The sequence below is a fragment of the Lagopus leucura genome, unplaced genomic scaffold (assembly GCF_019238085.1).
Source record: "Lagopus leucura isolate 7727_CA_CO unplaced genomic scaffold, USGS_WTPT01 Super-Scaffold_100004, whole genome shotgun sequence".
NCBI lineage: Eukaryota > Metazoa > Chordata > Aves > Galliformes > Phasianidae > Lagopus > Lagopus leucura.
In genome coordinates this window covers 8,639,937-8,664,106 of record NW_024962264.1, presented here as the reverse complement: position 1 = coordinate 8,664,106, position 24,170 = coordinate 8,639,937, and the positions used below count along the sequence as shown (strand labels likewise).

Here is a 24,170-nt window from a genome sequence, read left to right as displayed (position 1 = left end):
AATGCTGGGAGAAAAAGGACAAATAGAGAAAAGAATGCAAGGAAACATGCCTTTGCATTAATAAAATGACTAATGCAGCACCACCAAATTACTTCAACCTGGTAGCAGCACTCAGACAAAGAAAAAATGTCCTGGGGATCCTGTTAGCCAGAAGCCATCTCTCTTTGGAAATATCCTGACTCCTTGTTTTGTGCTGCACACAGTAGCAAGTCTAGAAGCTAATGCTGAAGAGGATGGATGAGATGGCAAAACTGGTTGTGTGGAATTTCATGCTGGATCACGACATGGCAAAAGACTTGAGGGTGCATATCTTCGGGTCTGTCTGTGTAGCATTAAGGAGAGCATAGTTGGCCTGTGCCAGGGGAAAAGATGTGATTTTATCCCTCAGTGACATGACATAGCCCTTGTCTTTTTTTTTTTTCTTTTTTCTGCTTTGCTGTTGTTTCTGAGAATTCCCTTTCTGAGCGTGAGGAGCCTGCTGGAATTAACAGCACTGCTTAACTAAATGCATCTTCTTGAATCTCTGTGAGATAAATAGAGAATTAAAATCTACCGAGGCCTCATGATATATTTATGACTCTTTCCTAGGTTTTACCTCAATTTTGTTACTGAAGAAGTGGAAAACCCTGAAAAGTATGTACCTTTTTTTTTTTTTTTTTCTTAAATTTTTGAAGGTTATTTGTAAAATACAAAATGCTGTAAAAATAGCGATCCTCAGAAATTCTGCATGCTGGTCAAATTGCTTACTTTCCAGCAGATCTGATATCCGTTTGAATTGCAGCTTCTTGAAGATTTGCTATTTTTGGCCTGTCGTGACCTTATTATGTGTTCTGCTTTCATGTGCATGGAGAGCAGAAAACTAAGCAGCTCTCCAGGGCTCCGATCTCCCCCTCAGGATACAAGTAACTATCAGTGGCTTCTTTCAGTGAAAGTTGTTGCTATCCTGTCAGGGAGATTTTGCCTGAGAAACTTCTCTGCTGCAATATTTGGCAGTTTTGCTATGTTTAAATATTAATCCAATACTTAGTTCTTCTTGCTTTAGATGTCCCCATGTTGCAGGAGCTTGAATGCGTGCAGAACAGCATCCCATCCAATTAAGCCTAATATGAAGTATTGGTGGGAGTCTATTTCAAACCACAGATGAGATCTTTCACAGCACCTGTCTGCAAAATGTGAAAAGAAAAGCTCTCCTGTTATGGACAGCTTGACTTGGCGAGGCTGCTTTGACAGATACACCTTGGTGGAAGTGGCCAATAGGAGAACAATATTAACCTCTGCAATTAAAGAAAACATCTTGCCAAATCAAATTGGGTTGAGGGGAAAAAAATTATTATTTACTTGTTTAAAAATGATCAGATAGATGTCATTTCCTTAGTTGTTTGTTTTTTTTTTTTAAATGAGACACGTGACTGGGTACCAAATAACTCTGTTTAAAAGGATCTCCAGCACTGTGTGATCATATGAAGTTGTACATCTGAGATGTGTAAAGAAAAAAAACAACACACAGCCATCAGTGGGGAGCATGCTGAAGGGCTTTAGGTGACTTCTTCAAGACTCAGCTCAGCCTGGTGCCTTTCAGTATTTTTCTGAGAGACCTAAAAATAATTATATATATAAAAAAGATGTTAAACATGAGGGTGGCAGAAAGGCTGACAGATTTCTGTTGTCTCAGTGTATTTGAGGGGTCCTAGGTGTTAACAGGCTCTTCAGTGTGATAAGGATGTGTATACCAAGGCATTTATGACTGGGAGCTGAAGCCAGACAAATGCAGGTAGAAATAACATTAATATTTAACAAGGTTGACTAATCATTAGAGCAAATACCTATGTAAACATCAGATGCCTCATCGTTAGTCTTCCATTCAGACAGAACACCTTTTTGGAAGCTTTGCTTTAGTGAAACCCAAGTCATTTGGCTCCATGTCAAGCAGCTGGCTGATACTTCCCATCCTGCGACACCCAGGGAATCAGGTTAGAGGATCTCATAGCAGATCTGGGTTTAGCTGCCAGGAATCTGTGTGCTTTATAAGGTTAAGGGAGGCAGACCTGTAGATTTTTGTGCTTTAAAAAAGTCGCTTTTATGGCAGACTGATTTAAAAAGAAACGTGAAACTCAATGAAATGAGTTAAACAATTCTGCTTCGTGTCTGCTTCAGGAAATTCTGGGAGGTGGCTTGGGAGTCAGTCTTGGTGATGGGTTCAAAAGCATTTGCTGGATGCAATAAAAGTTAAGAATTTTCATATGGTTACCATCAGTACTGTACAACGTTCTTAAACATGCACATGCTTACCACTTCTTGGGACTTCTCATACAGGTGTGTGTCTCTGCCATCCTGCCAGCTGTACAACGACTGACTGAAGTGATTGTGATTTTTGTTAGAGCTAGTTTGGTTTGTGTTGCGGTTCTGTTTTGTGTGGTTTGAGTTAGAGGAGTGCATATTTTTGATCATGTTGCCCTCTGCTGCTTAGGACAGAAAGGCATTGCTGTCCCACTCCCATAGTCAAAGCAGGGCTGGCTTTGTCTACGTTATTTGATTTCTTCCCAGGCAGCTCTGGAAAATCAGTTCCTTTTTGCTGTCACAAAGCTGTTAGGGCTTGTCTGCATTACTTTGCTTGTTGGGTTGCACTTGGAGACAAAGATAAAGGCAAGAGCACAGTACTTGTAGCAGGGTGCCTGAGATCACAACCTCCGGGCAGCAGGACAAATAAACAACAGAGAAGGCTGGGATTGTACACCCTGTTTAGTAATTGGCAGGTGGGGACAGGGCGAGTGGCTCTTTGCCTGCTGTGCTAGGAAAGCCCTCTGCACCCTTTGGAAATGGGGATGCAGGACTCCCTTTACCCAAAAAAGCAAAATGAAACAGAGGGGATATTTTTCATCCATTTGCCACCTGTGAATGGCAAAAAACCCCAAGCAAGCCAAAACCAGTTGCATACAGGCATCGTGTGAGCCACTGATCACATTCAGTGTCACAGGCATTTTTATAATTTATTTTGAGCTAAGATACTGTCTTTCCTCTCACTCTTGTAACGTTCCTTATGTTAAAGATCACACACAGTGCTGTAGTGATACTCCAGGTGTTTTTGAAATGGAAGAAGAAGTGCAGCCTTGAGCCGCTTGGGGCTTGTAACAGCTCCAGGTGTGCAATTTGTAATATTTGTCAGTGTTAGGGATGCAAATTGCTTACAGCGACGGAGGCAAATGCGAGGATTCCTTCTGCACTGTGCATGCCAAGGTAAATGTTTGTCAGAGAATCAGTCACAGTTGCCTGTTTACAGGTGTGCGGCAGCTTTAGAGTAACAGACAGCAGGAGCTTGGGCGATCAGCCTGAGCCTTCCCCTCCTGCTGCAAACATGCAGGGAAATGTGCTGAGAGGGTTCTGGGGGCAGCAGCGCCCTTACATGAGTGGGAATGCAGAAATGCTCCTTTCTCCTGGGTAAGTCGTGGGCTGCCTCTGCATTCTTGTGTTGTGGAGAGAGAAAGAAGGACCAGAGCCTTCGATTTTTGTCATAAAATGCGCAGGAAGATGCAAACATCTGCTGGGTCATTTTTTAGATGGTGCAGTTTTCCAGATAGGGATTTATTTGTTTGATGTGATTCCTGGTGCACCAGAAGCTTGCTGGAGTGTAACGAATGCCTCTGGAAGGGCAGTGGGGTAGGAGAGATGCAGGGATAGATGGTTCTCTTAGCCTTACTCAGTGGAAAGCTGTCCTTGTGCTCTGGCAGAGAGGCTGTTTATATGGGCAGAAAGGGCTCCTGAGGGCCTGGGAGTCTATGTGGGTGCAGCACTCTGCCTAGGCACAGTAAATTGCTGAGTTAGGTGTATAAATAGGATGAAATACTATGGGCCTGAGGCACTGAGATACCTAGGTGATATGAAATCCTGGACAGGGAGAGTGGAAATGAGCCAAGTGGAAAGGAAGCACCCTTTAAGTTACTGGAGGGAAAATGGGAAAGGAAAAGAAACAGCTTGAAAGTGAACGCTGTTGATGTCTTTCCAGACTTTTGAAACAGCCATGATTCTCACTTTGGAAATGGTACAGTCTCTTCTTTTGTGCACTCAAAAGGGCATTAATATAGCGTGAGCTATCATAAGATGTAAAAGCAGCTGTTTCTGTCTCCTGCTAAACCCCCTTTTGATGTCTCATTTTTAAGCCTGAACTTATTTCTTTTATTCCTTTCCATTAAAGAGCTTCCCCCGATCAGTGCCAGAGGGCCCTGAAGCAGCACCAAGTCGGTGTTTGTTCCACTGGGAGCTGTGGTTGCAGTGCTCAGCTTCTTTAATGTGCGGTATTTTTAAAAGGAGCCTGAAATAACTTTATTAACATGAGTAAGTGGAACAACACTGAAGTGTAATAACGCATTCCTTTTTTACTTTTACTTTTTAAAATCATGCTTTGCATATGTGTGCTGGCTCAATCGTGATTGCTGTTTGAAATGGAATCTCTGACTAATCCCCGAGGCAGAGCTTCCCTACAATAACCTCATGCAGCACCATCACGCGCGGCTTTGATCTTTTCGATTCTCTTACATTATAAGGATCAGCCCTACTCAGACTGAGGTCATATTGTATTGTCTAAATAATAAGCGAGCGAAGGAACAGCCAGGTCTCTGAAAGAGTATTTGTCACCTGAAAATTGACAGGAGCTGTGTTGCCTGGAGCAGTAAATTTAGAGGACTGGAAATCAAGCGTGTTGAACTTTCAGACTCATTCCTTATACACAGTCTTTGAGCTCATCTGTATTCTTGAGCCTCTGTTCTGTACTTCCAAGAAACAGTCCGAGTTATTTCAATCAAGACCCCAGAAACAGCAGGTGCCCAGCCAGCACTTCCTTCCTCCCTTTGCAGGTGGATCAGGCTCTGAGGCTGGTGCTCGACTCTGTCAGGAAATTTGACAAGCTGCAGAGGAGGAAATGGTACAGCAGTGTTTTACATTACAGCGCTGCCTTCAGAGCCTTGTCAAAGCTGGGGCCAGTTCGTGTCAGGTTCTGGCCAAAGAGAACCCTGCTTTAAAAAATTCATGAGCCACGTCCTCAGTGTGAGCAGATGATGAGCCTGAAGGCTTCATGTTATAAAGATTAGGCTCTTGGCGGAAGGGCAGAAATATTATTTCAGTTTAAGAGAAAGGAAACTAAGACTTGAACTCATTAACAACTTGAAGGAAGTCTGTGATCAAGTGGGCAACTGCAGGTATTGATTCACAATCCTTCTGGAACCCAAATACCTATTTTTTCTTTGGCAGTGTGATTTTTTGTTAGTGCTGTTGGACTTAGGAAATATTTTTGCTATAGCGGTCTTCAATTTCAGTTGCATAAAATGATGAGCAAGAGACTTTTTGAAGGATGTGGAGCCTGAAAATATTTTATAGCAGATAGTTAGATTCCTTAGCAGTTACAGTTAAGTACATCTGCTATCTGGCCTCATCTCTTTGTTTCTTTTTCTTTTTCTTTTTTTCTTTTTCTTTTTTTTTTTTCCTCCCTCTTGGACTGTTTCATTTGCAAAAATTCTTTTTCTGTTTGTAAAATAACTTTGGTCCAGCCCAAGCAATCTATCATTGTTTAAAAAGTTACACAGTGCAAAGAACATATTATTGAGATGTATAGTGTTTATAAGCCTGGTCTCAGATTGATAAATCATGTCTTGTGCTGCTGAAAAGCCAAGAAATGAATTGCTTTGCTTTGACCTTGGGGTCTGAGATTAGTCAGTTTGTCTATTAGATTTTTCCAGTGTTCTTCTCACTTCATTTATTCCTTCTTTTCTAAGGAAGCAAGAAACAGTAGATGTATAGCAAGTCACCAAGCCTTGATGTCATTAGGCATTTTTTAAAATTAGGGTTTCAAAATGTTTGCTGTAATCGGTTTTTATATTGGATTTAAATAATGCAAATGTCGTGTCTAATTAATCTAAAGTGTACCACCCATTTGTATTAATTAAAGTTGAAAGTCACACTCGGCATCTAGGAGAACGGAGCGAGGCTTTTTCAAGGTGTCTGAGCACCATAAGGATGCAAATGGGAGGGAGGAGAATGGTGGCTGAGACACAGAAACTCCCCCAGTTCCCTTGTTTGTAGCTGACTGATTTTGGCACTTCACGTTAGGATAAACCTCCCCTTCCAAAATCGATATCAGGAACTTGAACTGTGCTGCTGCTCACCACCAGTCTAGACCACCAGTAGTTAGCCCTTGTGTGTGATGTGCCCAGTAATCACGATGGAAGATAGTTTAAATGTTCGTTGAGAGGACGCAAGCCACTGCCACCTCTGTGCTTCTCCGTTCACTTTTGTTATTTTATAGTTTAATGCCAAGCTCTATTCTGAAGCAGAATATTGATGATTATAACCTGAGGAACCACAAAATGGAAGAAGTAAGAGACAGACCTCCCTCCAGCTAGCCTGTCTAATTTGTAACCCGCCTCAGCGCTGCTTTTTATTTGGGAAAGAAAGACAATGCAATTAAAAGCACCAAACAGGGACTCAGGAGACCTGGTCAGGCACAGACTTGCTTAGAAAATGAAGGCTGGGTTACTCCATTTTTCCTTCTCCTATTTCCCTTTCTCTCCTCCCTTCTGTTTGTATCTGCCTCATGGTGTGAGAGGTACCGTGTCCAGGCTGCAGTTTGAGAGTCTGTACTTGTTCCAAAGTTGGAGAACCTGGAAACTTTCTTTGGGTTTAAAACTGTCTCTCCTGCCTGACCCGAAGGCTTTAGCAAGTGGATTAAGCCCTGTGTGTGGCTTCTTTAGGGCACAGTCCTGTAGGGCTCATGTGGTATCAGTGGAACAAGGGAGTGTGTAGATACAAACACAAACCTGACAGCAATTAGCATCCGAGGATTTTCCCCACGGGGCTACAATCTCTTTTTTTTTTTTTTTTTTTTTTTAATGAACTTTGGACAAGCTTTCTCACAAACCAGCTGAGTATAAGCACAAATCCTTTTAAGTCTGAAGCTGGATTCAGATATCCCACCTTTATGTAAGCCGAGCAGCTCTCTACCTGCAGACTGAAACCTCTCTTGTGTTATTCAGTTCCATTTGCTCATAAAAGATGCATTTGCAAGTTGTTTTGTTCATGTCAGGCCACAGTGCCAAATATTCAGTGCAGAAATTATAGGATTTACATCTGGAGATAATCGGGAGAGACAAATGCTAATCTTTCAGCTATTTTGCAAAGCCCATTTGCTCATGTGAATTCGTCAGATTACCTTAAAGTGAAACTCAGGTCAGTGCATTACTTGTATATTGAGTTATTTTTCTCTTTGAATATTTACTCTCCATTGTAGAATGAGAATGTTCTATTTGAAACTCCCCAGCTACTTCTAAGCCGTTGTTAAAGAAATCCTACTCTTCCTAATTTTCTTTGCACCTAACAGCACAGCAAACTGCCTAAATTCCATCAGTTCTCTGCTAAGCATCTCAGAAGACAAGTTGTCCAAACACCAGTGAATCTAACCTCCCTTTCCAGAGTTTAACTGTGCCCTGTGTCAGGGGTAAAATGATCGATTCGGAGCCTTCAGACCTATAAGGACCTTTAATGGGGGAAGTGAATCTCCTGAACGCAGAAAACAATTTACCAGACCAAATATCCTACTTCCACAGAATCAAGAATGGGTTTTGCTATTTGTGAAGTATATAAAAAAGAATTTAATTAAGTCTGTGATTCAGAAGCATTTGTGTGTTTTTGTGAGGGAGAAAGAGATCATTATTAGATCATAGGGGAGCTCGTTCACCGGCATGAAATTGGTCTTGATAAAATGAACTTGCTTTTACTTTTGCTCTTTCTCTAAGCTGATTAACTGCTTACTGTTTGCGTGCTTCACATCGTCAACTCATTCATTATAGTTTCTTACTATAAGGCTGATAATTCATTTCGGAAGCTAAGCATTTCAGTCTTGGATGCATGTTTTTCAGATAGGTTCAGATTTCTGAAATCTCAGTTTGGAAATAAATTTTTGCACTTTTTTACTCTAATTTTTTGATGCTCCTTTTGCTGCAAGCTGGAGATTCTCCTAGAGTGGGACCCAAATATTCTGAATCCTATTTATCATCTTTTTTTTTTTTCTTTTTTTTTTTTTTTCAGTAAGCATCTACTTTGGAAGAAGTTAATTGGCAGATAAGTTGATGTTTTTTTCCTGATTTCTAAAGCATCTGTACTGCTATGTGCTGTCTCTCAGCGAAGCTCAGGTCTGGGGCTGGGTGTGCAGTGTCTGTGGCTCAGCCTGGCAGCCTGTGCAGTGCTGCAGTGCTCAGCCCCTGGCTCCTGCCAAGCTTCCCAGTGTGTAATACCCAAAGGCCCCAGGTACAGCATCAGGCTAAGAAATGCTTGACAAAATATTATGTGGGAGGCAATGCAGTCGTTAGCTGTGACATGATATGCTTCATAAATACAATTCGTCGTTAGGAAGGAGTAATTATTACTTAATTTGTAGTTGATTCCAGCTAATTTTTGCTGATGGTTTGGGATAGCTTGGATTCGAAGCTAATTGCAGAGTGTGGGGGACTGAACAAGCCGCTTGGCCAGCTGTGATGTCAGCCTAGGAATAGTAGTTTTGCTGTCTGGAAAATTTTCTTGGAATTGCTTCCTAATTCCTAGTGGGAATGGCAGTAAATCAATAAGGAATAATGCACCTGTATAAAAGCAGCCAGACTTCCTTTGGGACATACTGCTGTGCGGTCCTGCACATCAGTGAGTGGATTTAGAGTCACAAGTGAAAGGATCTGGAAGAAATTGTCCATGCTGGAGCAGCAGATGCTGTGGTAGGTTGAGCTGAGTTCTGCCTTCAGCTTTTACTTCTCTCTCTTCTCCAACCACCCCAAGAGAACTGCTGTAGATGGCCTTGCCTTCACAAGCTGTTACTTCTCTGAGGGTGGATGCAATTAAGCAATCTATGAGACGTACAAATGTTTGAAGGGCTGCAGAGTGTTTGGGAGCCGTCTGTGATGGGGTTTGGTGGGAGTCGCTGAATGCCCAGAGTGTTTTCAACCACCTGGAGTGAAGGAGGGAAACTGTGACTGTAATTGTTGGTAGCTTGAATTAAAACAGGGAAAAGGTCAGGAGGGAATTGAGATTGGAGACCCAAATTAAAATCCAAGTGTTTTGGTTTTTTTTTTTAACTTCAATTGTACTGAACTAGATTTTTAGATTGGGTAACGTAAGTTACCCTATAGTCTTGCAGCACAGGTGTTTGTTTCTTTGACACGGCAATTTTCAAGTGCTTCAGCAGAGTAGCTACTGTAAGTAGCTCATAACAACTGAGGAATGTGAATTCAGCCCTTCAATTTTTGTTTTCCCTGTTCAAGGCTATTGAATGCAAATTTCTCCTAGCACACTTGGGTGTCCTTTGCCCTAGGGATGCAGTGGTGCCTTCCAGATAGCAGTCAACAGAGAGGAAGCAGGGAGCGCACCTGGGAAACAGAATGTGCCATGGAACATGAGCCTGCAGTGGTTGACACCACACACACGAAGACTCTGGAATAGGGATCAGAGGGATAAAAGGTTTCAGCAGCAGGGATAACACACGCTGCCCATTTCACTGGGCACCTCTGCAGGCAGCTACAGGCAGTTGCTGCATGCATGCACTGATTTCCAGAGTGTGCACATTTGCTTTGTACATTTTGTTAGGGACTGACCTCATGGGTGCTATCACCATCTATAATGCCTAGGAAAGTGTGTGTAACATGCATTCAACAAACGCTGCTATTTCTTTTTCCTTTTCTCTTGTGTGTTTCTGTTTCTTTCCCCAGCCCATCTTTATGGTGCTTTTATGAGTGCTGAGTCCTCTGGGGAAATTCCATGCCATGAAGAGGAAAAATGATCTTCGCCTGCAGTTTTCAGGCCCTGGCACCTGTGTAATTCATGGCTGCTTTCTAAACACCACTTTAGCATTTGAACTGATTCAAGTGACTTCCAGTCTTTCTGTCCTCTGCTTCCACTTCATTAGAGCTACCTGTGACAGGTCAGGAAGTGTGAATGAGAAAAGAGACTGATGTAATCTGTGGTGTCTGTAAAGACTTCAAAGATATACCTTGATCATTAATTAAGGCAATAAGGATGTCTCATAAAATTGCAGTTGGGAAGACTAATAATTCACTATTGAATGAAGAAAGGCAAGGTCACTTGTATAATTACCTCTTCTAACATTTATATTCCTAGTACGAAATGCTCCTACTCACACAAAAGTCGAGGTGACAGCTGTGGAAATATTCAGGACTGGGAGACGTAACTTTGACAGCTTAAGCTTTGAGGTCATAATAAAGGAAAGCATAGTTGTCTTTTCTGTTCATTTGTTCTGCTTTATTTTCCTAGCGTGAGCATTTCAAACAGTCAGAGCTAACTTAGAGCGCACGGATGCCTAAGGAAGGGTGATGGGCAAAATGGAAGAAGAACAAAGATGAATGCTATGGATGTAGGGTTCAGTATTGCTGTGCTGTCTTTTAGCTGTGGATATTTGTATTGAAATTAATAGTGCAATTTCTATTCACTTTCTTCTAATTGTCTCATGTAGTATCTGATTCTAATCCCTTTTGTGTTTTAAGAATGTAATAAAGATATTGTAAATGGTTTCAGCAATGAAATCGGAAAGGTAGTCAGCTGCTTGAGAAATGCGAAGTATTTAGCTAACATCACTGGAGGATGGAAGGAAAAAAAGAGGGTAGAAGGTATTTGGGGAGGTCAAGGCCATACTGACACAGCTGGTGATGACTGTGCTTCTCTGAGGTGCGAGAGGGGTGATGTGACCATCTTTCTGCATCATGTACATTAAGGAAAAGCTTCCTTTGCTGGATTTGCTCATGTTTACATAGATTCTGTGGCTTAAGATAAAAGCCCAACTTGAAATGACTGAAATCTCGCAGAATTTTGGAAACAGTAAAAATTTTCTGAAGATGATTTGAAGTCCTGCAAATGCATCAGCATGGAGTAATCTCTTCTGTGGGGGGGTGAAGATACTGTGACATCCTGATTTTAACAAGTGACTTCCCCTGTCAGTTTGATGCTGAGGATGTAAGGTGCTGTGACCGGGCAGAGGTAAAGCTATTGCCCCTGGGGCAAATATGTGGTGGATGCTGAAGAGGGGAGCCCTCAGCCTGGCCTCTCATCCCCTGCTGAAATCTTTTGAGGAAGCAGAACTCAAGGAGCTCAGCTGGTGCTGTTGGGCCTCTCCTTGCCTTCTGGGGGCTCTTGGGTGGCACAGAGCCCCAAGAGCTTTGCTCTTTTCCCAAGAGTTTTAAAAGTTTTGGTGTCTCCGAGAATAACAACATGGTGTGTGTCTGTGTTTGCACCAGTGCTGGGAGGCAGCTGCCCACCCTGTTGCTGTGGCCGTGCTGTGTTTGCGTTGCCCCGTGTCACATTGCTGCAGTTTGCCTTCTCCAAGCACTGGCGGCCCTCTTGGCGTGCTGATGTGATAACCTGCTGAGTGCAAGGTGTGTTTGCTTTGCTTTTTGCCTTCTCTGTTTGTTTATGTGAATCATTGTTACTGTGAATCAGCCCTGCTAGAGAAGTAAAACAAATGTTTATTCACAATCTCCCTGGGTAGTTGGCAATATTCTAATCTGCTTTAACAGCAGGCTCGTGTAATGTAACAACTAAACAGCGTAGCCTTCTGAGTTTCCACTAGCTTGCGTTTTCCTTCGTTTTCCCTACTTTGGCACCCAAGATACATGCAAACCTATTGGAACATCTCCTCTTTTGCTGAGGGACGAGCAGCCCCAGACGTGCACAGCTGTGCATGTATAGGAGGATGATGGCACATGGGAACTCAGAGCTGCTGCAGAATATTCATTGCAGGAATAAAACCCACTTGCAAGACTGATGCTGTCTTAAAGCTCTTAAGCTGTAAAACCTATTCTGTTTTACTGGAGAGATCACAACTCAGGTTTAAGCTAGTGAAGGCTGTGGACTTTTGTTGGCCCTTTTGGTTTTTTTGAGGTTTTTAAGCAGGTTTGTCTTGGTGGCCTGGCTGAGTTCACCAGAGAAAGGATGGGAGGGCAGTGCATTTGTGGTAGATACGAAAGTGAGTAAACTCACCCCATCAGCTAACGAGACCAAACCAAACAGCGTCTCAGTAGGAATCAGATAAACTTAAGTCTATAGACTTACAGCGTCAGCTACAGCATTAGTGATGTGATTTGTTAATGTCAAACATTCCAGCCCAAACCAACAAGTGCTTAGGCTATCTAAGAGTTACTTGTTTGGGAACCAGTTTTTCATTCAGCTGTGATGATCTGCATGTTCGTTTACTAGTGCAATGCAGGAAAACCTCGATTGTGCCAGCTGATAACTGCTATCAGGTTGCACTTCAGGCTGGCAGCCGGATAAGGTAACAAAGCATACGGGCACTTGGCACGTTTCAGAGCCTGCTCTTTGATACAGAGTGTGATTTTGCAACTCTCCAACTCTCTTTTTGCTGTTGAATACTACTCTGTAGATCACATAGATAGGAGGAAACCTGTGACCTAGACGAACAACTGTTTTTCCTGTTATTTGCAAAAGCAAGCCAACACCTGCTACCTAAGTATAATTACGTACAGCAGAGAGTGCTGGGTTAATTCAGCTTAATGGTCTGTGCCTGATACAGCTTTTCCTGGTTGCAGAATTGGAAGAGTTTCTTTGTGCCCCCTTTGTTCCTCTTTCCCTTTAGTGCTGAGCCTCAGAAATGATAACATGCGGAGCCCTAAGCCAATGTTCAGCGTTATGTCAGAATCAGTAGCAGCCTCTCGTGTGCCATTAATGGCAACCTTTTACAAGAGCACCATCTTAAACGCCCATAGGCTGATTCCAGCAACTGAATGAAAGTGTATTTTTTCATTTGTATAAAACACAAGTTGCAGAACAGAACACAAATAAAGAAAATAACTACTAAAATACCAAAGGTATTATGTTCTTTGTTGTCCCCAGGTATACGAGAAGTGACTTACAGAACTGCACAGTCAGTAATTACCATGTAGCATGTCATCAAGAGTATTTATCCTTTAGAACAGCCTAGTCAAAGCATCAGTAGCAATGGTATCATCGTACGTGAGAAACGATGTGCATTTCACTTACATCAGCTAGCAGAGCAACTTACCCAACGTTTATGCTGTCGTCTTTGGATGAGAAATTTAATAGGGCTGTCTTATTTTTTCAACTTTAATGAGCAGTGGAATTGCTGACTTGTATTTAAGTTATATTGCAGTTGTATCGAAACAAGACCATTTGGCTTTGTGCATCTTTCCTGTAGATGAACTTCTCCCACTCTGTGATGGCAGAATTTCCATCAGAGAAGGCTGTAGGCTCCTCTTACCCAGTGAGTGTTGAGATTCATGTTCCTCTGCGTACCTCTTCCCTACATAGTTGCTGTTTTGTCTATGCTTATGGGTTTGCTGATATTTTGGGTCGCTTCCTGTGTAGCCTGTATTTTGATATTTGCCTTTGTGTGCACTGGAAATTTAAATATGCAATGACAGTGATGTATTATTTAAGTGAAGGAAATGGTTAACTAACATCCCATAATGGTTTTCAATCATTTAAATTACAGCGTAGCCTGTATCCATGAACTGTAAACTAAGTGGATTTGTATAAGACTATAATGGCTTCAGAGGATCTGTGAAGTGAATAATCTGCATTTTACAAGTTGCACTGCTGTGGTCTATTATGTCAATCCTCATTCACTTGTAGCGCTTGTTTTTGAGCAAGTGCTCTTATTTGCATCTTCACCTTGTCATTATGTTTTCTTCAGTGCAAAAAATGCAGAGTATATAATAACAGTATTTAATTTTTGAAGTATGATGGAATGAAGTGTCCCTTAGAAGGATAGTGTTGATATCATCATTTGAAAAGATCTAACAGCAGTGAAGAAACTCCCACCGTAAGTCATGAGAATGGGTAGAGAATAGCAGCACTCCAGAATGACAAGAGGTTTAACTTGTATTGGGATTATTTTAGTAAAAAAGAATCAGGCTCATCCTATCACGAAGGACAAGCACTTCTATTTTTTCACATTCACTTACTACAAAACAACAGCAGCAACAACAAAAACAGCTGCTAAATAAGAGCAGATGAATGTAAATGTTTATCTGCAAAGATAATTAAATTGCAATTCCTTAAGTGAAACGTCATTGCAGAATGAGCTTCTTGTGGATGTAAGGTGTTTTTTCTAGGCTTGTTTTTAGGTGTGAATGCTAGAGAGGCTGGTGCTGGCCAGTGTTCTCTGGAGTACCAGGGCACAGGGCTTCCTGGTGGCACCATTACACAGCTTTTTAATGAGTTGATATTGAGTGAGACTAAGAGACAACATAGAAAGGTCTGAAGAAAACATCATTGCCACTTTGTTTTAAAATCTTAGCTTGAAAGAGTAGCATCTTATTGACAGAAGGTACGTTGGGCAGCGTGCAATTGCAAAGATGCATTTAAAAAATATATCCTAAGCCTCACTGACCATACTGTCCGAGATCATTGAAAAAGAATAATTCTGGCTAGTTCATGTCACAATCTGATTCAAAATACCTTGAAGGAGCTGGTTTTTCAGAACAGTTTTAATACCTTAATGTACTTTATACTTTAAGTACTTTCAGTACCTTACACCTTAAATATAAGCCTTTAAGGCTTAGACTTGAGAGTCTCAGTTTGGACACAGAAAATGAAAATTCAGCTTCACCATTGATTTTGAAGATTTTGTATGCGTATGCTTTTCTTCTCCTATGCATGTGATTGTAGTTCAATTATTATGAATTTTTAGTGAGAAGCAATAAAGCTAAAAAAAATAGAAAAGTAGATATTCCCATTTGAAGTCTGTTCAGTTGCCTCTGGTAACTGTACTCAGCAAAGGCGCATTTCAGCTCACACTTGGATGGATTTCTCATCTGTGTCAGAACTCTGTCATTTTGTGGAGTTGTTTCATTGTGCTGTCCCACGTCTGGGGCCCGTCTGCTGGGCTGTCCTTAGCTGGAGCCTCATTTCCTTACTTACTGCATAGCAAAATACCTGTCTGCTGGACAGCCCCTTCTTAGCAATGCGGTATTGTTAAGAGCTCTCCTTTTAATTTCATCTAAACCCTTTTATAGCTTTAAAATTCTAATACTGCAAGGCACCTGCAGTTGCCATTTTTCTCATTTCAAATTCCTTCAGCAGAAGAGTCTGCCTTGGTAAATGATATTTCAGTTTCCATGGTGCTCCTTATTACAAGTAGCTGCTCTTTTCATCACCGAACGGCGCAATTTCCATTCATGCCGAAATATCAATGGTAACATACGGCAGCAAATTGTTCCTTCACGATCTTTGGCATTGTGGAAACTCTCCTGCTCAAAATTAAATGTCAGGGAATTCAACAGCTATGAAAAATCTGATTCCTTTCAGAGACACACATGGAGACATAAGCTCCTTCCTCCACCCCTCTGCGCTCCTCAGCGTTTGGCTTCTGTTGCTCCCATAAGGCGTCATTAATATGCTAATGGCAATGCTTCATTAGAAGTTCAGATGCCGGATGAGGGGCAGCGTTCCCTCTTGTACCCACACCAGGAGCTGGGCGACGTGCTTGGTATGCAGGCTGCTTGTCACGGGCTCTGAACCCCCGTGGTTCTTTTTCAGAACGATAGCAAACGAGCCAGCCCTTTCCCTTGCATTACTCACGGTGTAGCTTTGCCATTTACTGTTCCATAAATCAGAAACGTATGATCTCAGTATAGACAATAGAAATGCATACAGAGCAAGGCAGTGCTCTGCTTTCACCCCAGCCCCGTTACCTGCAATTGCTTGGGCACCAGTGGGAGTATGGGAAGGGTGCTGTGACAGGTGTTTTTAGTGGGAATCCAGTTGCAAGCACCATAATCTCTTTCCTGGCATTGACGTTATTGTTACTTGGTAGCTACTCCCTGCTGGTTTAACTTTCTGAGCTACGGGGCCTGGTCAGCTCATTTCCCATCTGAAAGCCTTGTTTGCACTGCTAAATCCCACTCTAGCTACTGCCAGCTCTGCCTGCTGCTCTCGGTGCTTTATGGGAAATGGTTCTGTAGGACCATAGCTCTGCAGGCTGGGAAATGTGCAGCGAACTTCAGGAGACGCTTCCTTTCCTGTTAGAAGTGATTCTGCCTGCAGAAAGTCGACCCCATTCATAAATCAGGTGCTCAGTGATTTAATAGTTTCAGACTTCCGGGACAACCTCCTGTAATAGATAAAACTACTTTTAATAGGCAATTATCTCTTGACACCCTTCTTATTACATTTATTTTAAGTCTGGCAGTGAGATATGTTTCCGTGCTGAAGAGTTAAAAGGAAGTTAGAGCTGAGATCCTGTGCTAGATAATGCAGGTTGGAGGGAGAGCCTGGAAGTGCTGCTCTGCTCCACTCCCCTTCATTTCCATATGCGATGGAATTGATAGTCCCAGCCAGTGTTTTATTTTTAGCATCTCATGTCAGGTTGGTGGTTATAGCTCCCTTGCCTTCAAGCAAGCACTGTGATTTACTATTGCTTCTCATCATAACCTCCGTGACTGACAGGGCTGTAAGCACTGCCAGCAAATAGGCCTCAGAAGAGAATACAAAGCTGGAGCGTGTGAAAGAGCTGAGGTGCTCCCTTCATCTCCTGGCTGAATGTGAGCTAAGCAATACAAATAAAATCTGAGGTTTTGGGCCTCAAGTGGAGAAGGTTCCAAGCTTCCTAGAGTACATGAAAGTTTCCGACCAGTGAGATAAACAGAGTATGTCAAAATACTGACACTTGGTAGGGAGCATGGAAGTCATTTATCAAAGTCATGACTGAGAGCCCGGTAGTGACGATACATTTGTGTTTCAATTCTCTGAGTCTAGATTTTTCTTTAAAAGACACTCTTCTGTGGAAGAGCGGCAGACACTGTTTTAATTATGGGTCCAAGCTAAGGCACACTTTTCTTGCCATACCCTAGGTTATTGACGCTGTCTCCAAAGGTGAGCACCCACCACCCATGAAAGGTCTGGGGATCATCACTCATTCTGGGCTGTGAAATGCTGAGCACAGATTCCTCAGAGATCCTGCTCAGCTGCTGCCTAGTTTTTCAGGCACCTGACTTTCCTCCAGTGCTGAGCTCCCAGGGACAAGCCTGGCCCATGCAGGGATGAGCAGGACTGACTGTTACAAGGAGAAAGAAAAGCTAGCTCAGATCCTTTGGATCCTGTAGGTCCTCCAGAAGGATGTGATTTATGGTCAAGTTACGATGCAGAATAAAAGCCAGGTCTGTTTATTTATACATCTCTCAGAAATGGTCATAAACTTTGTTCAGTAAGATTGCAAAGGGAGCAATCTAGAGACACTAGATACTGACACTCGAGGGATATACAGAGGTGGTTTATCAAAGAGCTGAGTGAGAAGTCACAGGAGGATGATTTGTATCTTAGGTTTTAAGTCTATTTTATTTATTTTTTAGATATATATTTCTTAAAATTCAGGCCCTGTTTTCCCTGTCATGTTAGCAGCTCTGTTTTCCTCTTTTTGTGCTTATTTCTTGGTTAAGAATTCTTAATGCTCAGTGTTAAGGAAATGCGTATAGCAAAGCAGAGCCAGTGTACCTAATACTTAGTGTTGTAATCTCAAAAGTCCTTTGTGGATTTTGCTGTCATCCTTAATACCTGCAGTGGTTTTCCTTGGAACAAATGGGAACTATCCACTCCATTGGAAATTACTCAGGATCCTGCTTGAATGTCCAGTGTCTCCTTAGCTTGCAGTCCAAGTTTCAGATGCATGGATTCTGCTCCTCAAAGGAAGTTATTTTGTAAAAGACATTGGCTTAGCAAGTTAGGACTTGGGCCTGAATGTAAACAATTTCTGCACTCTGGTGAGATTTGGCTCACCATAGCCTGAGTGGGTACGTGATATGACTACAGGCAAGTTCAAATCTCTGTTAAAAGAGTACAAATCACACTGCTAGTGTAACAATTAGCCTTAGGCTCTCCAGGGCTGCCACCAGGTTGGCTGGAATAAGATGTTAAGGAGAACAGTGCTCTTCTGTGCAGTCGGTTCCTTTCTAGGTCTTAAGTTTTAGTCAAGAGAGTATTTATGCTAATTCACATTTTAGGAAACCCTGCTGGAAGGGCTACTGAAAACATCTGAGAAGTTAATAAAATCTCCTGCCCTTCCCTGCACACTTACATCACAGTTTGACCCCTCAAAGTCAGTTGGCCATAGAAGGACCCCTTTTATGAACTGTAACCAATTATAATCCAAACCTGTGAAGTCAAACACCAGGAAGAAAGCAAGTAATTAGACACAGCAGTAACCCTTTTCTTCTCTTGCAAGGTGATGGAAAGTGAGATGGGCTTTAAATGCAGACTTGATTCTTCACTCTATTATCCTGATGTCATGCTGCTGCATCTCTGCAGATGTCAGAGGTACAGAACCAGGGCATCAGAATGGAGACAGAAGCCCTTCGACTGGCACCTCAGCAACAGAAGAGAGTGCTGCTAATAGCCAGTCTCTGCTTTTTCATTTCTCCTCTGGAAAATTGCAATCAAAAGGAGATAAAGAGAAGTCACATAATTTAATAGTGGCTGCACTGCAAGCCCACTGACAGCAGTTCCAGTCTGGAACGTAAGGCTGGGGAGCAGTGAAGAGAGAGATGCAGGGATCTGCTGAGGAGAATGCTTGGTGCAATAAACAAAATAATAAAAGTTAGTTTCTGAAACCAGTCATTGCTGAGAACCACATTAGCCTTTACAGATGCATGGACTCAAGAAGCGCTGTGATGATCCCATACTTTCTGCCTCTATATTCCTACCTTTGATTCCGTGCTGGGAGGTGGTCTCTATTTATGTTCTGCATCTTCCTTTTACTCCATTTCTTGTAACTGATGGGTGTAAGGTGGTAATTTCCCCCCACACCGATGTGTTGAGAAGCATTTGATCCCTTCAGTGTGACAGGATGTCTTGTAGGCACTGCTTTTAACATGAAAAGGCAAGTAAGCGTGTGTCAGATCCTACTGCTGCATTGCCCAGGATTCAGGGTTGCCATTGTTCACAGTCACCTGGGAATGCTTGGAGATGTAGGTCAGTGCTGGTACACAGTATTTACTAAGTTTGTATGCTTTCTTCTCTTGCAATGAAGCCCTGGGTTCTCTTTGCTGCCTTCTGTACCATATGCGGTTATTCTTTTTCCAGTATCGAGATGTGCTTGTGACTTATTCCTCCAAGCTTTGGCCCTGTGGACTGTGCGATGGATGATTAGATTTTAGGAGTGCCAAAATCTGGAAGCAGTTCATTTGGAAAATTGCTTAACAGATTGCAAATGGTGAATAAATTATTGCACAAGGGAACTTTTGGGAAGGATCTTGAAATTCCCGTGGTTGTAAATTTCTGCAGAATATATACGATCGTGCTTGCGAAAACCAAATCCTCTCTTGGAAACCATGAGAAAAAAGTGAGAGTTCTCCACTCTCCTTCTTTTAAATTGAAATTCAACAAAAATTCACAATTATCACAAGGCAGTAAAGATGTGATTGATCAAATCTAACTTTACCAGCAATTTTTGCATTTCTCTAGACCCTCTTACTTATGTTTCTTGACCGGATCCCATCAATGCCGTTTTTTTTTCTAGGGCAGCCACCTCAAACCAAGCATTTGTAAAACTCAGATTTAAAGTACATGCAGGGGAATGATTTTGTCATGGCCTCTAAACAGCACAGGATGTGGTGACAGTGTATTTGGTACTTGTGACCTCAGCTGAATCTGTGGGGCATATTTTGGTGGTGTGCTTGTCGTTTCATAGAAAGATCAGTCTGCAGTGGTCACAGCTCTTAGCACTTACTGTTTGTTGTTATAAAATTTGTCATTAAGCTGAGCTATGAGCTGTAAACTTCTGGGAATGTTCCTCAGCTGATTTATTGACATTGTTCTTCTTATCCCCAGGTTCTCACTTTCGATTTCTTTTTTTTCCCCCCCCCCCCCCCTGTGTTTTTTTTGTGGGTTTTTTTTTTTTTCCTTCTTACTCAATCTTCTCTGTGCATTTCTTTCGAAAATATGTGTGTGAGGTGGTGTGGTGTCAGAGCAGATTATCAGAAGATCTATGGTTCTGCAGCACCTGGGGTCAAACCCAAACCGCAGAGGATATCCTGATTGACTGAACCTGTGCCCCGGCTCTGGGACCCTTTCAGACTTGAGAAGGAGAGAATTTATTTCCAGGCCATAGAGCAGAGCTCAGCAGAACACAGCAATGCATTTCAGCCCCTCACAGTCACAGGTGGGACTGGCTGTATTGCTAATGCTAGATTTCTTTGTGGCCGTGGACACCCCTGTGACTTGTGTTCTAGAGAGCAAAAGGTAGATGTGACCTGGGCTTAAGCTATCGTGATCCTTCATTTACTTTGTAGATAAGGTAGGAAGGGAAGATTTGCTTTGAACAGTAGCTAGGGGTGGTGAATCTGAAAATGCATAGAGATTCAATTCAGTTTTAATTACCATTTAGAAACTTCCTTCACTGTCTCAATCTCGTCTGATTTGAAAAATACTTGTAGCGATATTGTCAATATTTTCCCAGCTCAGGTCTCCCCAGAATTCCTTCCTTTTGATGCTGATTTTCTTTGAAGTATCAGAGAAGCAGCCTACCTGAACGCCATCTTGGTGGTAACACACAGGCCGGTTCCAAGGCATCCACACTTAAAGTTCTACTCAGAAAAGCAGCTACCTTGAGAATGATTTCTCTTGATTTTGAAATGCGTTGAGATTTTACTCTGAGATGAAATGCAAAAGGAAAACGCTGCCCTGCAGTAACCAGTGACAACTTCAGTGCAAGTTCAAGTCCTGGGTCAGCTTTATACAAAACAAATATGTCAGTCTTCCATGTCTGAGCATAATGCTGTGGTTTTCAAGCCATAGGCCGTCCTGAGGTCTGTCTGGGTTGGACAAGAATTTGTCTTGGCTCTAAGACTTTTGTTCCAAAGAAATGTCATACTGAAATAGTTAGGTTTCCTGTCAAAAGTTTTAGCTTCAATGAATGAAAAATGTCATTCAAAAGTGAGAAATACTTTCTTCCTTGAATTTTCTGACTCGCTCTGCTCCAAAACTGTGTCTAGCATGTGGCAGTTATGAATTCACAGTGTATCAGAAACGTGCCTTACTGGCTTGCTAACACCTTGTGTTGCATTTGGTTCATAGGACTGAGAACTGAAAAGGTGAAATCTACGTTGTTCGAGGTAATTTAATGGAGAATAGACTTGGGTCTTGTTTTTCCTGATTTGTAGAGAGTGCCTAGGAAAGCAGATAAAATACTAGGAAACCAATAAAGTGATCTTCTAATGGCATTACAGTTTTTACCCCAGTTTGGTGCCTGTAGTTGATAGCAGTGAATTTGATGATACCCTGCTACAGATTGGGAACTGCATCTTGAATTGGAAGGATAGGAAAGGCACGATCAAAACTCTCAGCAGCAATGCAGAGGGTTCGCACCTCTCTCTGTGTCTTCAGATGAATCAAGAACCAAGTATAAATCTGAAGTGTCACTGAGAAGCAAGCCATGCTGTGTGCCTCACCCCTGAAGTCCTGCATGTGGCCTTTAACTTTCTTGAAATCTGTCATGGGGGGCAGCTGTGTGCAAATGTGCTGCATCCCTCCCAGAGGCACTCATGCTGAGGGACAAATGGAACCACAACCTGAGCGTGCTTTGCTCAGAAACTTGCAAGCTGCAACACTCTTTGTGCTCCTCCAGGTGTGAATTGGGATCTCTGAGCTTCTTAATGAGCTGACTTCAGGCTTGTTTTGTTATTATGCTGTACTTTCTCTTTTTTTTTTTTTTTTTTTTTTTTTTAATTTGTGGATTTTTTGTTGCTGTGGTTACTATCAGCATGGGTTAATGCTCCTCAGCATTGCAGGCTGTGGAATGGGAACGTTCACATTTGGCAGCAAGTGGCTTTTTTGCACTTAAGTTTTGAGGTGCCATTTTATTTTAGAGGAAACGAGACTGGGATTTAAGTCAGAAGAACATATGGCAACTAGATTTTGAGAATGGATAGAATGGACAAAGATAGGTTCTTAAGTTTGACACAGTGTGCTTTAGTAATTCAAACGGTATTTGTGAAAACAGTGCAAGTTTGCTGGTTTTGGTTAGAAGCGCTTTCTAAAGCTGGAGTGAGTGCTGACTTATTCAACAGCACTATGGTTGAAGCATTTGTCTGTGGAGCAAAAGATAGCACTAAAATGTCTTTTTTGAGAGGGCTTCAAACCATATATTCTTACCTTGAATCAGGTACTCAACAGATTTAATTTATACTAACATTGAGTTAGAAACATAACCAAGCTGGCTGCAGAATATCTGGCAAAAAGTTTGCACAGCTGTGTTATGAACACATGGTTCTGCGGTACTTCTTGAGTTGGTAACTTGGTGTTTTTTTCTGGCAATAAAGCACTTGTATTCTGGTCTGCCTGCTTGCTATAGCTCTTGTATTCTGGTCTTTGCCATGGCCTACTCCATCATTAATAAACATATGTTATAACCTGATTCCTTCCAGCTTCTTTACCTGAGAGGATGGGCCTGAGGTGGCACTGATATCAGGTCTGCCCAGATTTGATACTGCAGTACAGCGTGATCTTGTGTATCCGGGTCAGCTACAGGGCTTTGCACAATGAGTGCTGAGGTGGGCATGGTGTGCAACTGTGATGCTACCCTGCTTTATTTATATATTCAGTTTAGAGCTTCTTTTCCAGCTTTATTCAGGCATACTAATGGCAAAGGTTTCTCTGAGAAGTAAGGACTAGGAGTGAAGAGGATCATTAAATTTTGACCCTGCTGTGTTTCTTCAGGGAAAAATATGTGAAAATAATGCATCTTAGTATTGGCTTTCAAACTGCCTTCTCCTTTAGTAAATACACCAATCCTTTTGTGCTGTACCTGTGGTCTCTTCTGGTACACCACAATTCCCACTTCTCTCTCTTCCTGCTTCTAGATGGCAGGTGGCCTTCACAGCAAAGTTTGCTAGTTGTAGCAGCCCTGACATCTCTTCTACCTCTTGGAATAGGTAGCCAAAGTGAACTGGCTGTGAGGCAGCAGCTCTCAGCTCAGCTCTGGAGAAGTGCGTGTACTCGGTCTTTCAAACTGCACCCCGTGGCCTTGGAAGCAAAAGACCTGGTGTTGGTTCCTGATCTGAATCTCTTATTGGTTTCGTGTAGGTATCATCTCAGCCTAGAGATGGCATTAAATGGAAAGAAACTTGAGTACGCTTGAAACATCTAGTCTGTCCTCCTAAGCTGATCATTTGCTTACAGTGAGCTTTGGATCCATGTACCTTGCTCATTCCTCTATTTTTCTTCTTTAAAACAGAAATATTTCTGCTTGTCTATTTTGCTGAATGGGAGGATGTACTCTATACTGGCTTGAATTTATTATTTGTGTTACTGGTTGATTGTTTTGTTTTTGTTTTTTTGCTAAAATGTCAGAGGTTTTGTGCTGATCAATACCAATTTGTGCCATTCCTATTTCTGTTACCTCACTCTACTCTCATGTATCCCTGAAAAAATGATGGGGAGAACAGAGGTGTGTGAGGGGTGCAAGGGAAGAACTGCATGGAGAGGTGAGGGCAGATCTGCTAAATGTCTTGGCATGCAGGGGAAGGTATCAAACCACCCCCAAGTGCATTGCCAGGTTTGGAAAGTAATGCCCAAATGGCACTGCAATTGCCCTCTTGACAGGCAAAGTGCTGCATCACCCTGTCCATGTCATCCATGCTATAGCTGGTTCCAGCATTAAGACTTGCTGCTTTACTACTGGGCTTAGTCTGAAATGAAAATGTGCCGTGAGTCTTGTATGGGAGATATGGAACCATGACTTTTTGGGATCCCCAAAGGATTCCTCCCTCAGAAAGGTGTCCCACCTCTTTGTTATGAAACTATTTACTTTGTCTAGAGGTTTTGTTTGGGTGTGTTATTTTCACTGGTAGTTTCTAATTATGGTACTGCAGGATCACCAAAAATGCACTCATCATCATGAGTGGCTGCTTCTTATGTTTTTTTTTTCTGTTTCATGTTCAGGACACAGTAACCAGATTGCAAAATAATGAGCTACCTTATGTATTTCAGAAATATACCCCTCGCAATATGCATTTCAATGATAATCGTCACAGTTGGCTATGTGTTAACAAACGTGGCTTATTTCACTACAATCAGTGCTGGGGAATTGCTGCTTTCAAAAGCTGTAGCCGTGGTAAGTTACAGAAGAAAGATACAAAGCTATATCTCTGCTGCAGTTGTGTTTG

The 24,170-nt window shown here is 42.1% G+C and overlaps 1 protein-coding gene across 8 annotated transcripts in view; it reads left to right on the top strand.

Moving 5' to 3' along the window:
* Window positions 1-24,170, top strand: part of SLC7A11 (solute carrier family 7 member 11) — a 288,216-nt gene that overhangs the window by 250,067 nt on the left and 13,979 nt on the right. For all 8 annotated transcript variants that reach the window (XM_042871066.1, XM_042871068.1, XM_042871067.1 and 5 more), the window contains 2 exons: window positions 589-633; window positions 23,995-24,118. In XM_042871066.1, coding sequence (XP_042727000.1) covers window positions 589-633; window positions 23,995-24,118 — 169 coding nt within the window. The remainder of the gene's footprint in view (window positions 1-588; window positions 634-23,994; window positions 24,119-24,170) is intronic.